A 17,512-nucleotide genomic window follows, 5' to 3' on the forward strand; every position below is an offset into this window, starting at 1 on the left:
CTTAGAAAAGACAGTGACTGAGGAAGGCATATCTTTTCTAAATGAGGGGTTAAATGGCACCCTGCCATCCAAAGATTGGAATTACTGCCACATGAAGCTCTAAATTGAGTTTAAATAGTCTTAACTTGATATGTGAGATGAATGACTCTCTATAGCCGTACCGATTACCATTTCACAGTGTATTAGACTTCGCCCCACCCCTACAAAGACTATCTCCAGTGAATTTGAATATGAATATGAGCTTGTTTTTATTTATAAACATAATTACTGTCTGTCTGCAATATTTGCACGCTTGTCAAGTAGAGAGCTCTGTGTGTGCAGAATAAGAGCAAATGCTCCCATAATTATGTTTACGTCTGGCTCTCAGAATCCCAGGGTTGTAATGATCAGTAATTATAAATACTTTCTGTATGTCTACTGCCTCAGCTGGGACTATTGTGTGGTGTGAAGTGTAGAGTTTGTGCAGCTTAATTATGACATTGTACATGGTTAAATGTACCAGTCTGCTTCAGTTTGAGTTTTCAGTGTGCAATCACGCTCAAGTCAGACTTTAAAGAGCTCATTACAGTTAGTTTTCTAAAGAGTGGCTTATTAAACACAGTTACCTAATAAGCATCTTTGATGGTGCAAATTGGCAAAAATGGTAATGAGTCTGATTAGGCCGCGTTTCAATTAAGACAGCTTTCCCTCTATCCGCCCACCTTCCCCTCCCCCAAAAGCAAAAGGGGGAAGGAAAGTCCAGCCCTTTATGCTTGGGAACCTCCTGGAAGGCATTTTGCCTCAACTCTATTTCTCTCTTCCTCTCCCTCACACACACATACCGTACGCACATACGCAGAAAAAGGGAAAGAAAAACCACTCTGCCACCTCTGTGCTTCCTTTCAGCGGCACTGTAATGAATAGAGAATTGTGCAAGCGGTGGTCCAATTTACGCGCAAGGAAATTGGATGGACAGAGTAGAGGCCCAGTCTTGTTTGCTTAAAAACGGCCTGGGCTACCAGATTAATAGTTCCCAAAAAGGTCAGCCTCTCTGTTTTATCGATGATGATCACTGAACCAGAAATTACATGCCACAAGGCAGAATGACACCATGACATCATCACATGTCGAATGCTTTCGGCTCAACTGCTTTTCTTTTCACCAATGAGTGTGAAATGATACGCACAGTAGATAACAATGATTGTCAGGACACCACTTTTAATATTAGTGATGATACTGTATGTTTGAAAAATATGTGTTTTCTTGAATATGTCTCAGGACTTGTAGGGGGATCATCCAAATCTGAATTTTTTTAAGACTCCAAAGATTGGTCACATTTTGGGAGAAAAAAATGCCCTGAAAATTTTTTTCTTAAAATTTACCCTCAAGGATTAATTAGAGCCTTGAATTGACAAATACCAAAGAGTCCAACAAAGGCCTTATTTGTTGATGGCTGATCAGTGGAATTTGAGCTCATGTCCTGAGGCAATCTGAAAACATTCCACCAGTTGTATGCTCTGTAATTATACCATTTTAAAGAAGGACAAAGGAACCTGTGGATGTTGTTTTGAATTTCTATGCAGTTAGAATAAAGGGCAGATTTTACCGCAGTACCAAAGTGGCAGATCGTTATGATAATGTCGTGTGTGAGCATATGTATATTCGTGGATGCAGTATGCAGTGTGTGTTTAATTGTATTTCTGTCTCTCGCTATATATATATACTATGTTTGAGTGCACATTGTATCTCCTGGGATTGAAACCTTGAACCAATCAAGTTATATAAAGTTTTATCGTTTCTCACACTCAGTGCTATATAGTTCTCTTATTATGAGATTTTTTTTTAGATTTTTCACCTACAGACATACGACCCAAATCTGATGACATTCACATTCATTCCTATATGCAACGTTAAATTTTGATCTAACATAACTGAACTCACAATACTGCATGATGTAGGTCTTTTTTTTTTGCTCAGTTTAAATGGTTTTCTACATAGAAAATAAGTAGCGTGCTATATTTTGATCGTCTTGAATGATCTTCTTTGAAAACACGTGGCGCTCAGTGATATCAAGTACACTTTACAAGTAGCTCCTCTTTGATTTTCCAAAGTGGTACACTGTTCAGAGCGTATTTGCTATAATATAAGAAATTCACTCAATGTGAGCTGTGTGCAATTTTGCTATTGACAAAATGGGCCTTGAGTGTTAAGGAACTCTAGTGAATGATTTTTACAAGAACCATTATCCCATAATGGTTGAGATTCTTGGCAGTGCTAGTTGCTATTTCCCCAATACTGTAATAACTGTGCAAACCTTTTTCTCATTTTCTACCGTTTGTACAAAAAAAATGTAATTAAATGTTACGGTGCACTAAAAAAATTATTAGAACTTAAAATCTCTTACTTTTGCTTTACACCCACCTATAAACCTAAAAAGATAGCTGACCTAGAATATAATGTGTAACTAATACAAAAAGGTAATCAGTAACTACTTTTGATATTCTCAAGAGTCGAGCTGCCACATAAGCTTTTATTAAAACATTTTTAAAATAAGGTTCAGCATTTTTATTACCATGACAAAAAACCTTTTTTAAAGCATTTTTGTAGCTGTTCATCCATAATAATGACTACCTTATTTTTCTGCTCAGACTTATTGCATCGTATCTTTATCTTTTTTTTTCCTTTAATCATTAGCTTGGATGGTTGACAACTATGTGAGCCATAGCATGGATCTCTTTGACTAAAACCTTGTAAATTAACACAATTAGTGCAGCATCATCCTGCTAATTAGCAGCTGGTGTCTAGTGTGGCACGTTGGCAAATGACTGGGAGGGAGTCGGAAGGGAATCTACAGACAAACACTGCATTTGTAATCTGCCTCTGGACAATAGCTGTTTGTTGTTTAAATCCTCTGATATGGACTTAACCTACTGAAGTATAAAGAATAGTAGTTTGGCAACATCTTAACAAAGACAGCTGTAGTTTAATAGGCAGGAAATGTTTGCTTAATCGCATCCTTTCTTCTTTCATATCTTTGTGTAGCTTTTGATCAGATTAGTCTTGATGAAAGATTTGCAAAACTCTATACACTGTCTCAGATTGTTTTGAGCTGTAATCTCTAATAGTCTACTTTTTAATGGGGTACAGCACTTTCACTGATAATTCTAAAGTAAAAGATTACAGCATCAGGGAAATCTTTTATTTGCAAATTGACTTTAGGATTTAACTTGATGTTTCCATCATTCGAACCGTTAAGGCATCATAAAGAGACAAAGTGAAGCTGCAGAGAAAAAAGTGAAGAATGTTTTTTTTCTTCTTCTTTCTTTTTCTCTTTATTGTCGACGAGGAAGCAGTAGGCAGAGTCGATGTGGATGTAATTCATGCTGGGCTGAGGGCTTTGTGTGATGAAAGCAACAGAGCGCTGCCAAGGAAGATTGCTTTGCTGCTCTCCTCCAAGCAGATTTGAAACAGAATGCCTCAGATGAGAGTTGGATTATAGACTGACCTGCAATGTCTGTGTCATTCTGCTCTGCGTTGGGTGGATTATACCACAGTAACCAGGTGTTGGGTCCCACATCCTCCCACTGACCATGATGTGAATCCCATTAGTGTTGTCTGTTTATCAGATGAGAGACAGTTTAAGAAGCAGGTTGTATTATTTTTTTTCTTTGTAATATCCATTCATTCTTCATTCAAAGAAGTAGAAAGATAGTTAAAACCTTTTTTTCTTAGTGTTTAAATTTCTACTTATTATACAGGGAATTATTCACTGAGTCTGGTCTATTGTTTTTTTAGCACAAGTTTCTTGGGTTTACTTCAAATTTGTCTTTCTAAAATATTTATTATTTTTAAATGGTTATGAATTATATTTGATACTCACTTTGACATATTTCTCCCTTATGCAAAATATCTAGGTCTAAAGATGCAGTGGACCCCAGAGCACACACAATGGGCAGAACAACACTTTGACATCTCATCCACAACCCGCTCGCCAGCACACAAAGTGGAGGCCTACCGGGGGCACTTACAGCGAACATACCAGTATGCGTGGGCAAACGATGACATCTCTGCACTGACTGCCTCCAATCTGCTCAAGAAATATGCAGAGAAGTATTCTGGGATCTTAGAAGGCCCAAATGAAAGAGCCCTGCTGTGCTCCTACTCTGATAATACCACCACTGGACTCATGAATGGACGAAAGTCAGAGAATGAAGCCTGGCAGGAGGGGATTTACCCAATGAACTGTGCTCCAGATGTTATATCTGTGAGCAAAGCTGGAATGACAGCTGCCCTACCCCCTACAGATGTGTCGGCTAGCATAGGCAGCTCCCCAGGGGTGGCCAGCAGCTTGTCTGAGCCTAGCTATTCCAGCAGTAACTGTGGGAGTCACCCAGCCACCACTCTTCACTCGGGCCTCCCCTCTCAGGAATATACTGCCAGCTACAATGGTTCTTACCTTCATTCTAGCTACAGCAGCCAGAATACCCCAGCCCTTCCTTCTCCACACCCCTCTCCTTTGCACAGTGCTGGGCTGTTACAACCACCTCCCCCACCGCCTCCCCCTGCTTTAGTGCCAAGCTATAATGCTGGGTCGCCAAATCTACCCAACTACAATTATCCTCCAACAGGGTATGCTTCACAGACTGCTGTGGGTCCTGGTTATAGCCCTGGGGGAGCACCCCCCCCCTCCGCTTATCTACCGTCTGGTATTGCAGCCCCTACACCAATACCTCCCTCCACACTACCTGGCTACACCTACCAGTCCCATAATCATACACCAATTGCACCCACACCTTTAAATGGCAGTACATCCAACTCGTTAAAACGAAAAGCTTTCTACATGAGTGGACATGGTGATATGGACTCAAGCTATGGTAATTTCAGCTATAACCAACAGCGCTCCTCACAGAGTCCAATGTACATAGTAGCAGACAGCAGCGTGTCAGATTCAAACAGGAGCGGTGGTTTTGAAAGAAATGCTGAAGCATCATCTTTAGGTTTTAAGCCAACCAAACAACCAATGTCCTCTGATCAGCCAAGAAAATTTAAGTTACACCCTGGCAGATCACTAACTCCACCATCCTATGGATCAACCAAAAGCTCTGCAGGGGATCTCAGAACTGGTGAGCCCTACAGCAAGTTTGGATCTCCAATCATGAGCGAGCAAGCTGAAGAGCACAGACAACACCTCTCCCACTCCCTTACAGGACCAGAAATAGGTACGGCTACCTCGTCCATCCATGCTGCAGAGAAACAACTGAAGAACAGTGATTCCAACCTGGTGGAGATGGTGACAACAGAAATCCTTCAGCAAGGTTCTCCGGTGGACTGGAGTGACATCGCAGGTTTGGATATGGCCAAAGCAGCTATTAAAGAGGAGATACTGTGGCCTATTTTAAGGCCTGACATGTTTAATGGACTTGCCACATTACCTCGGAGCCTCCTTTTGTTTGGACCTCAGGGAACTGGTAGATCAATGCTGGCACGCTGCATCGCCAGTCAGCTGGGGGCTGCCTTTCTGCGACTAAGCAGCTCAGCACTGGTGACCAAGTGGCTTGGGGAAGGGGACAAGATTATCCAGGCTTCTTTCCTCGTTGCACGATGTCGCCAACCAGCAGTCATCTTCATCAGTGATGTGGATCTGCTGTTGTCAGCCCAGCTCAGTGAGGAGAGTCCAGTGAATCACCTCAAGGCTGAGCTCCTCATACAGCTCGACAGTATTCTGACTTCTGCTGAGGATCATGTTCTTGTGGTCTGCTCTACCAGCAAGCCTCAAGAGATCCCTGAGAGCCTACGGAGGTACTTTACTAAGCGATTGCTCATTCCCTTGCCTGATGGGTCAGCGCGCCATCAGATAATCAGTCAACTGCTCTCAATGCACAACTACTGTCTGAGTGACAAAGAGATGTCACTTCTGGTTCAGAGGACAGAAGGATTTTCAGGACTGGATGTGGCCCAGCTATGTCAAGAGGCTCTGGTTGGTCCTCTCCATGGCATGCCTGGTGCTGACCTGTCAAATATTCACCCTGGTCAGATGAGACCAGTTTCTTATCAAGACTTTGACAATGTATTTTGCAAATTCCAGTCCAGCATATCACAAAAAGAGCTTGACATGTACACTGAGTGGAATAAAATGTTTGGCTGTAGTCAGTGAAAGAAACCCATTGAACACGATTTCTTTAAACTCAGAAGTTGAATACAAATAAGTCTTTGGCCCTCAGTGAGCAAGAAAAAAAAAACAGACATGACATGAACATACTATATAGAGCATAGCGATTGCCCTTACAGGCTTCAGACTGAGCACAACTGTCTGGACATCACACATTGTTAAAAATCAATTTAAGATTTTTCTTGGCTTAGGTTATGCGCTCACTGAAATAATCTGTAAACAATGCCCCAATTTTTGTATATAAATATATATACAAATATATATATATACTGCTGATCATGAGATTTTGTTGCTATTAAGTGCCTGAGATGGTGCTGATCAAGTTTTTTTTTCTGTTTTTTTTAATTGTTTTGTTGTTGTTTTGCCTCACAGTCGTCATTGGTGATATGTGCTAATATAACAAAAGCTTTACAATGTGACAAAAGAAAAAAAAACTTTTTTCATTGGAACAGTGTTTCTCAGCTGTGTCTGTTTCGTGCTCTCTGTGAACCGCTGTGGTTAATTTGAGCTGAATTAAATTTATTGGCATAATTTTTTTGTTGGGCTTCATTATCTTGCACTGGTTTTATATGTGTAAGTCTTTTCATTACATAAAACACTGACACACCCACTTTTTTGTGATTTGTTTCAAACTTACATTTGTTCGATATACGAACTTTTCCTCTGTCGTTTAAAAAAAAAGAAAATGTTTTACAAGGTGACTTTGCTTAATAAGACATTATAATGTCATTCCTGTCAAAATATTGTTATAGCAAGTAATTCACATTGTAAGAATCTAATTTTTTTCTTTTGATGTTCTCTTTTTGAAAACTCAGGAACGTGATGTTGATATTTTTAGTACCTCATGGGCTCTCACAGAAGCACTACAAGCTACACAAGCATTTGGCTTGCATTTGAAGTTGCAGCATCAAAACAGAAAAAGCTTTATAATACCTCAAAAAGCTCAAAATGAGAAGGTTACTACAGTGAATGTATGAAGGTATTGTGTTCTATTTGCAAGGCCTAAAATCAGTTTGTTTAGGATTCTTTACCTTTGAATTTGTTTGAAAGGGAAACTGGTATTAAGACCAGAGATTTGCCTTTAAACTAAAGAAACCTTTGAGCAGATTAAATTGTAACCTTGAGAAAATTTCCATTTAGAACTTTTTTTTTCCCCGTTGGCTATAACATGGAGAACCTTCATTTACATCACAACAATGATCCTGTTGTTCAGTTTCCTGTTTTCTGACACAACTGTTCAGCTTGTGGTGGTGCTGTGCTGAGAGAAATTTCGTAAGGTACAGACAAACATCTTGGGGTTGAGGAACACAGTGGCCCTGAGCTATTTTGCTCTATCCTGCTGCTGTTTCATCATTAATGAAACCTAAGGATTATGTAAGGCCTAAGTTCCTTACTACTTAAGTTTCTTCATTATCTCTGAAAGACAAATTCACAAATACAGCAAAACACGACCACGTACTCTGCTTGTTTGATGAGGAAACCTTACGGGAAAACACGATATTTAGTTATGTGCAAAATCTATTAGCTTTACATTTTTATTACCCTTTTCTTCACCACATTATGCACTTGAAGGGGAATACCACTGAAAACCACACACTATGCCTTTGCCTTAGGACAGTTGGTCTTTATCAGCTTGAATTCACAAGTAGACGTTGTGGCTTTACCTTGTTAGACCTTTGAATCTGTAATAGAAAAATAGATATCACAGGCTTCTCAGTGATGCTATGTGCAGATTTTTTGTCTTGAATATATATATATATATATATATATATATATATATATATACATTTTATACAAGAATTGGTTTGACTTCTGTCTGGTAGACAATATTTGTAAAATTCATTAATTTGGTGGCATTCCTTTTTAAGAACATGTCTTGAAAGCTAGTTGTACATGGTCTGCATTCAAAGTATTACTGTTACTGCTACTTTACTGTAATTTTCACATTTAAACTGTTACTGTGAAGTTAATCTCTATTTGCTGCCATTAATCGGGAAATTTCCACACATTTCCAGTGAAAGAAGAGCCAGTCTGAGAGCTGAATTGGCAAGTTTTATTGAATGTATTATGTCCTCAGAGCTATAAGAAAAGTAAAGCACTTGCACGTTGAAACATGCCACTGAGGTAGAAAGCACTGTAGGTGTAGGTGTAAAGACCTGCAGAGCCACTAAAGGGCACTGGTTTTTAAAAATCAATCTATACAGTATTTGTTGACTGTTTCACATATTTGACTTTTTTGCTTTGTTTTATTAAAATGTGTGCATATTAATGCATATTGATTAATGCCGACAAGTTTTGGTGTCGTTGACTTCTTTAGGTTCACATCAGGATTTTTAAAGTGTCCAAAACAATAACATAGCATCTGCACTGCTGCTACGAAAGCTATCCACCTTTTTGATGGTAAACTAGTCTATACCTTTAATATTGTGTTTTCTAAGCTGTATGTGTATAGGTGAGTACTCTAGTCATAAGACCATTACCACATTTTCAAAAAACACTGCACAAATTATGGTGACTATGGATAATTTGTCCAATTCAAAAACTCTATGGATTCTCTGAATTTAAATGCTATGTACTTTTCACAGCTTGGTTACATTGTTAAATGTAGTGGATTTCAAAAATGTCACACAGCAACATATTCACAACAAAAAACTTTTGTTTCTTGCTATCCAAAAACCTAACCACAAGCCAAGCATTTTTTTACCTGTTAGATGAAGTTTAGTTTCGGACTCGCATGTTTTAAAAGATGCATTGAGAAAATTTGAACATGAACAAAAATATAGTCAGATGTTATTACATCAGGGTTTTTTTTGTTGTTGTTTAGGATTTGGGAAATACGTTCAAATTAAAGTTTAGAATGCTCTTAGAAGCACTGCTTTAATATTGTGTCAGTATTTGTTGCACAAGTGTTCGTGTTTCTTTGTTCTTGTGGCCAAAGTACAGCATTTTAAGTATGATGAACATGCTTTTGAAGAATAATCCATTTTAGTGCCCTTACTTCCACAATGTAAAATTGTCCGAAAATAGAAAGTTCTTTTTGCGCTACCAGTGAAAACTATTAGTGTAAACATGAGTTTTATGATGTCTTGGTTTGGCAGTTTTACCCTGTCACGATTTCCAGTTCCAGAGACCAGTTTATCACCTTTGCTTGGAGTATGCAGACACACTGGGCTGATTTGTTCTAATTGAAACACACAGATAGTGGTAGAAATATATCATACCATACAATGTTTTGTCTAAAATGCAAATGCAACTTTCTTCTTTTTTTGTTTAAGAAGTCATAAGAAAAAGGAGAATGTTCTATTCTACAAATCGTGAAGTGCTAGGAATCTCCTGAACACCAAGAGGTGTTATTGTATATTTGCATTTTTTATGTCTTTCCTCTTTTAATTTTACATCATGCTCCCACTCCCACTCATCGCATACCAACACTTGGTTAAGAGCCTGCTGCACTGGTTTTGAATGCAGAGGATAGCCCTAATGAGTCCCGTTTGGATGTGCTGAGTTTCCCGAGCTGATAACATAACAATGTTGGGATGCGCCACCATGGCAAAATGGAAAATTTCAACAAAGACGTCCATATTAAAATGTATTGTATTTCATTGTGTGTTTCAGCGGCTACCCAAAATGTTTTGCATACTTTAATTTAGTCGAAATAAAGATGGAAGACAACTGCAGCCTGGACTCAAACACAAGTTCCATGCTTAGGTGTCTGGTGTCCGCCCCCCTCATCCACTCCAGCCTCCTTACTTTATCTGTCTTAATTGCTCATAACTCAGTGCCATAAAGTGATTATTTCCTGTCTCTGTTTACTGTTGTCACAACCTGTTTGTCATTTACTGCAGGAGGATAACTGGCAGAAGGCTACACTGACAATATGTTGCTATGGAACAGTTCCCTGTGTTGTAAAGTAATGTGAAGAATCTTGTCAAAGCGTGAGTGTGTGACAAGTACAGAATAAAAATATGTTTGATTTGAATTTTCATGACAACCAAACAGTAGAAAGGCTTACAGCTAAAAACAATTTGGCATTTACCCAGATGCTAGTGTATATTTCACAAGTCTCAGATGCTATCTTTAAAAATAGACATTCATTATTGAGGTTTATATTATGAAAAGGACCTACAGTCAAAAGCAACAGTTGAACAAAATGTTTGATAAGCACATCGAGTCTCACAGTGATACCATGTTCGTCACTAAACAAGCTCTTCATTTTTTTTCAATATTTCCATAATTGCATTTATTGTTGAGAACTGTTTAAAATGTTTATTCCATCGTCGTGTTTTAGTCTGGCATCCTTTATAACCATTTCTACCTCATTGCTACTTGTCGTTCTTGTAGTATTCATTTTGTTTCATTTTGAATGTCATGCATTTGGTACTTATAAAAAGTCAAAACAGTTTTTAAAAAAAGAAAAAAAATCTACAGAAAGAAATGAAAAGCTTGCCCTTGAATCAGTGCAGTCTACCTCAAAAAAGAAACAAGGCACCTTGAAGACAAAGATCAAGTTAATCTGCACACATACAGTTTATTTACAATACCCAATTTTCAATAAGCTGTTGTGGACTGTATCTGCTGCAAGGTTTCCAATGCAAATTCTTTCTCTAAAAACTAATAAATTGCTTTAACCCTTTGTGAGCTGTTGTAGTGCGATGGTAACATGTACGTATGTGCACTTGCAATTCTACATGCAAGTCCTGTGTGAGGGGTTAACATTAGGGTATGGACATTTTGAATTCTTACTTTTCATATATATGTACAGAAAGTGAACTTGCACATAGTTGTATGTATTGTACATTTGCTATTGATATACAGTATACATACAAAATTGCACCACATACATGTTTATATGTGTGTTTGTATTGCCATATTTACAGTACAGTCAATTTATTTGTATTTTCCTTTCAAGGTACATGAAACTTATTGAAATTCTGAATAAAGATGTTTCTTTTTTTCCTGAACTCTGCATGTTTTTTTTGCCTCATATGGTTTCAAATTGTGCTTTTTTTCTAATTTAAATAATTTCTTTAAAAGACAACGTTAAACCAGTACAAAATTAATAATTAATTTTTCTACTCTTCTTCTAATTTCCTCACTGGTATTCAATACTAATATTATTGATAGTAATTCAGTTAGCAGCAGCTGAATTGAAAGGTTTTTGTTACTCACTTTTTATTGCTTTTTCAAAAAAACATAGCCCCATTCAAAACCAACTTTGAAATAGAAGAAGCAGTAAAAACACAAATCTAAAGGCCTTTATTACTCTCCTCCCAGCAACAAAGTAACTTATAAAGCCATTTTTAAATAGGAAAATAAATGGCTATGATTAAAAATCCACTTTTATTATATCATTAGGTGGTATGTTGTGCATTGTGAAATAACAAAAATTGAGGATAGACAAAGCATACTGTGTTAGTGCTAATTTTCTTTTTATTCCATGAGCATATCCTTATCATCTGTGAGTGGACTGGCACGAAAGCTTTCACATTCACTTATTTGACTAGTCTAAACATGGAGAGAATAACACTGGCTTTTCAGCAAGAAATACAAAAATCTTTGCACTTGTATCATGTCCTGTAAGCCAGTTATTTGGAGAATTAACCATTCTCTGGACTGAAAACTAAATTAAGCATGCTTTTGTTAGCATGTAACAATTCTAAATAAAGATGTGTGATTAATGTGATTCAAAGCAGTAAAATGAACCATACTAAAAGCAAGAGGAGTGAAAAGTGTAATTTCTGAAGATCAGTCTGCCAGTAATTAAGTACTTTTCTTCGTAAGAAGTTTGTCAAGTCAAAAGTATAAATATAAACACTTTAAAACACTGCAGCTTCCAATGTAGAGCTGTCCTTGGAGAATGGGACGAATGCATGCATTGAATATTGTATGAAAAAAACTGTAAACCTGAAAGCATTTATTCAAGACAGTGTTTAGCATTAAAGAAATAAAAGAAAAAGAAAGGCGAGAAAATGGAGATTAAATTCATGAAACTGACCAGAAAAAATACACTTTGATTTTATTCCAGCAAGTCACCATTCGGTGAATAGAGGGGCATTTTTAACACATAAACATCACAATAAAACTTCCTTGGTTTAACATGTATATCAAAGCAACTATATTCTGTGTTAGAAATAATGAGATATGATATTTCATCGAGTATTAGTAGATTTTCATGACATGAAAAAATGCCATGAAATGTTTAATAATTATATTCTTATTTACACTTTACACTATGATTTTGTTATGGATGCAAAGGTAGACCAGCGTAAAATTAAAAGATAATGGTTCTGCCTGTAGTTTCTCACCTTTATACCTAATTGATGGTATTTTTGCTTAATTTATGTTGAACAGCACAACCCACAGGGCCTGTTCTGTCTGATGTTCTGTCAATTGACTAATTGATAAAGAAAAAAAAAAGAGAATTGTTTCTTTTTGTGTACTTTGTGTGTTTTATTAACTAATCCTGGAAACAGCATGCTGAAGTCAGACAAGGAGGTACGTTTTCACACAATTCATACACAATAAAAACTGACTATGTTCTGAACAGCTTTGATTTGAGTCTCTACCGTGCATCTCCTCCACAGTGATAATTTTGCAAGTTTTTCCTTTCATAGTGCCAAGCACTGCAGATTGAAAATACATTACTTTACATTGCATATGCATTCCTTTTTAACATTTTGTCTCAGACTTGTTCCACAGAAGAACATTCTTCCCCCATCCTGCAGCTCTGGCTCTGAAATTCTTGCAGCAAACATCTTTGTTTTTTCCAATGAATTTTTAAAAGGGTCATTTGACCAGGAGGGAAGAAATAAATAAAATCAGAACCAATAAGAGATAAATAAAGTTGAGTCAAACAAATTACACTCAAGTTATTGGTGGCTATTTTGTAAATATCAAAGATCCACTTGTCCCAGTGTTCTGTGCCTCATTTGCATTCTGATGAAACTGGAGTGGATGTGTGTGAACTCGGAGGTTATCTGTGGAGCTGCAGCGCTGAGCAGCCGAATCAGACAGCTTCACAACCGCATGGCTCAAGAGGATGAGCCACAGACCTCTCTCAAATCACTTCCTTCATAACAATTAAAATATGCAAAGTGATAATTTTCCTTAAGTAGCCTTAAATGTGCAATCTATTTAAATGTGAGGGAAATTGCCTAAAGCTTGCAGTGTGCATGTGAGTGGTAGGTGGGGTGGGGGATAAATTATGCAAATAACAGAAAAGACTCTTGAAAGCCTAATTTTTCTGTAATAAGCATACTGTTTCATTTAATTTTTTCGCCTCTTATTAAAAGTGACAATTCTTTTGCACTGTCTGATGGCTATATCTGACACAAGCCTGAGAAACTGACTGCTAGACTAATGGTAAAGCATTTTTGTAGCTTTTAGATGATGGTTACATTCACAAAGTAATTATGCACTGGAGAGTCCAGAAATAAGGTTTAATTACACAGTAATCGCTTCTGATGGACACCAGGAAGTGTGAACACCGCCAGACTGCAATCCATCAATGACAAACCTCTGGCCAGTTTTAATTCCTCCTCATTTGCATCATAACCTCGGCACCAAGTTGCACAAATGCTGTTAAACGTTAATAGGACCTGTCTCTCCACTCAAAATGAACGCTTAAGCCATTTCAATTCCCCCTTTCTTTCTATCTCTTTCTTTCACTTCCCTTCCTCTCTCACCCTTTTACCTCGCACACACTATCTCACACAGTCCATATCTCCTCTCTCTCTCTCTCTCTCTCGCCTCAATTCTCACATTCTCATGAGTCCTCACATAAATAGACCCTCTTCAGAAAGGAAGCTGAGCACAGGAGACAGTGCACGGTCACTGCTGTGCTAATTGGGAGCAACATGTAAAGTTTTATCTCTTGAGTGCTAACAAACCTTACAGACAAGTATAAATTTGTGCATTATGTGTCTTGGTCTGTGTGTACAATTTAGAGAGGATGTGTGTTTGTTATACACAGCTGCAGAGCACAAAGGTTTGTTCACACTATATGTGGGGGAAGTCCCTCAAGTTACCCCAATCCTGAGAGACTGGACAAAATTATGTTATTATTAATTGAAAACTGTTATTGATGTGACAGACCCATCTCTCCTCCTCCATAGACTTGTATAAGGTTGATTAGAGCCAGGATGTCTCATTATCCGCCTGCCTCGTTCAAACATCATGAGTCTCCAACTTATTATGCCTGGGACATCCCAGCATACAGCTTTGTATTTCAAATATAGATGACAGTTTGCCAAAGGTGGACATTAGACCCCAATGGGCCACTTCCACATACACATTGGGCTGTTTTTATTTATTAAGATAACACAGGGAAAAGCACATTTTGTACTTTAGTGGTCCGTCTGCATCATCAAACTCACCATATACACATAGATTATTATGATATGACCTTGTTAATCCCCAGGCATTCAAAGCAATTCTGCCTTGATATGAAAAAATAATGAGGTGCACTGAAAAGAAGAAAAAAAACATACAAGTCAAACTGTGATCTGCAAATATAATTAGTGTGTATATCCCCAGCACATTTACTTTTAGAGCTATGCAAACTGCCGGTTCTTATTTTCAAGAATTATATTCTAAATAGTTTACTTCTCGATTGCTGTGCTGGATTTTTTTTATTATCGTGTGAAAGTAAGGTTGTGTAGATAAAACAGAGTTGGAGAAGAAGCTCAGTCACCAGAGAAAAATATTGCAGTTTTAAAACATATATGTATCATCGCTATTTGCTGACCCTAAACAGCCCGATGACACCACCACCCCATCACAAAGTGTAGAGACAGTATTTAACACCAAACCTGTTGAAATCCTGTCAAAGAAATCCTATCTATTTATATGTATATGTACATCTGAATGTGTGGGCTAGGCAAAACAGATGTAGAGTAAAAGTACGGGTTGCTGTGGGCATGGAACCTTTCCAAACTACCATCGAGCGTGAGGCAAGGCACATGGATAAGTTGTCAGTCCATCACAAGTCCAACATACAAAAAAAAGAATACAAATTTGTTACTTACCACTGCAAATCATTAAATTGCTGAAAACCAGCCTTTTCCTCTTCACATCACAAAGAAAGACAAAACAAAGTTTAAAGTCTGGTTCAGAGGTCAACATTCTTAGATTCAGTGGCCTGAGATTGGCATAAAAGTGAGGAAAAAGGCACCTATATGCAGTATAATACATATATATATTTAACAGTCACCTATTTTAATACCATTCTACTTTGTAACAGTATACTGCTGAATTTGATTCCTTTTCATTTTTTTATGAAGTGTATTTACCATTACTGTATGGTTCTTTGAAAAAAAGAGAGCCACACTAAACTCCTCGAATAGTATGCAAATGAAGTAGTAAAAAAAACAGTACGTTTTAACAGCCTTTTTTCCCTTTTCCCTTTGTTAAAATTCAGCCTTGATTCTCTAATCTTTTCAGGTGCCAAATAGCTATTCAGTATATCAAAATATGTAAGTTAAAGGAAGAAAATGATCTTTATCAGTCTCTTAATTGAAATTGTGAAATTCATTAAATGTAATATTTTAAACTATAATGCACCATACACGTATAGCATATATAACTAAATTCTGATATTTTTCTCTGAAATATTCATAATAGCTGGGACCTTTCTTTATTTTGAAGTCACTTGCAGAAGGAGGCTTTGGTCAGTCTTCAAGATTGGTGGCTCTCTTTAGTCTGTCTTAACCCCTGAATGAAAACAAGAGGACCTAATGGGTAGCAAAGACAGAAAAGTACATGTCCAATAGTCACACATCCCCCTGTCAAGACAATCATGGGAAACACGGAACGTCACTCTCTCAATTTCATCCTTTCCGCTGTGCAAGTCGCCCTCCATAACGTCATTATCTCCAGCAGATCTGCGGGGTCCTCTGACAGGGCCATGTTATCCAGGCACTGGGGAAATGCAAATTGATTTCATATCAGGCATGGCATTTTTAAAGCCCCCACACGTTACACAGACTGTCATTTCAGGCAAAGATATGAAAATCAGAGGGAAATGTCAAACTGTGGATTGGCTGTATAATATGAAAAGTGTTGTTTACTCTGATCATCAGATCATGAAACAAGATACTTTTTAATGCCACATTGTCAGTTTACAATTCAAGAGGTCTCTATAATGCTTTTGATCTGCACGAGGGTAGAGAGGTTCTCACATCAGAATAACAAAGACTTGACTAAGACGAATACACCTAATTAATGTAATGCAACAGAAACAGTAAACAGAGCAAATGTCAAATCAAAGTAATGTTTTCGAATGGAATCTGAGAGGGATAAAGCTGTGCACAAGTAGTTAGTAGTAGTTAAAATTTACTATTTTTCCCCAACAAAAATCAAGTAGCTGAGTGTTTGTGAAAGGATCACACGTAAAGATGAACCAGCAATGAATTAGCCACCAGGTTCCCCTAATGATTTAATTCTACAGGGCTTTTTACTGTCTTTAAGCTTATCCTTTTTTGTTTTCTAGGCAGTAACTTTACACACACAGCTTTCATAATATTAGTTCTAGCGCCCAGGCGACTTTTAGTACTGTGCCACCTGAGCACCAAACATAAAAAAAATGGCAGCTGTAGACAGATTATTATTAAAGAAAAAAATTACTTATCCCTACATTGAGGGGTTTCGAGGCTCTCTTATGGTACGCGATGCAGTTGCTAACATAGGGAAGGGATAGATTAAAAGTGATAAAAAATTTTGTCCCCTGATGGGAGTGAGCTTTTCCAATAAGACAGTGCCTCCATCTAATCTCACAACATCGCATTGTCACTACAAAATCACCACATGATGGTATTTGTTCAAATAGCATAATGCTGATGTACTGAATATCACCATCTTGCTGTATGAACATGAATAAAACCTGCGGAAGTTTACATTCAGATACTGTTCGGTTTGGTTTAGACCAATAGCCAAAGCACATGGATAGGATAAAGTCCCAGTGTGTTGCACTTGGGGTACATATTGGCAGAGATGGAATATAATTTTTAAACATATGTTCAAATTAGTGTTGAGCCACCTGAAAAGGAGAATGATTCTGCTTTTGTTACTCATAACACGACATATGGTGTAAATCCTCATCCTCAAACTCCTCTTCCTCAAAGTTTTGTCTGCAAAAGTGACAAACATTCTGTTATGGCTTCTTTGAGTCTACCTGAGATGTTGAGTCACTTTGCTGGATAAACTGCATGTCTGCAATTATCATTTACTTATATTGATATATTTATATATTTATTCATTTAAAGATGGGATGCCAAGGGTTATGTATTGCCAGTTTAGAGCAGTTACCACTGGGCACAAGGATCACTGAATTGTTTGATGACAGCGAAGTGGATCAGATCTTTTTTT

The 17,512-nt window shown here is 37.5% G+C and overlaps 1 protein-coding gene across 1 annotated transcript; it reads left to right on the top strand.

The window, feature by feature from the left end:
- The first annotated feature begins 3,901 nt into the window (after window positions 1-3,901).
- fign (fidgetin) lies at window positions 3,902-6,445 on the top strand. Its single transcript, XM_072397697.1, has one exon. The coding sequence runs from the start codon at window positions 3,902-3,904 to the stop codon at window positions 6,131-6,133; it is 2,232 nt and encodes a 743-aa protein (XP_072253798.1). The 3' UTR covers window positions 6,134-6,445.
- Window positions 6,446-17,512: the final 11,067 nt, after the last annotated feature.

Source organism: Leuresthes tenuis, unplaced genomic scaffold (genome assembly GCF_036924035.1).
Source record: "Leuresthes tenuis unplaced genomic scaffold, fLeuTen1.0.hap1 SCAF_12, whole genome shotgun sequence".
Lineage (NCBI taxonomy): Eukaryota > Metazoa > Chordata > Actinopteri > Atheriniformes > Atherinopsidae > Leuresthes > Leuresthes tenuis.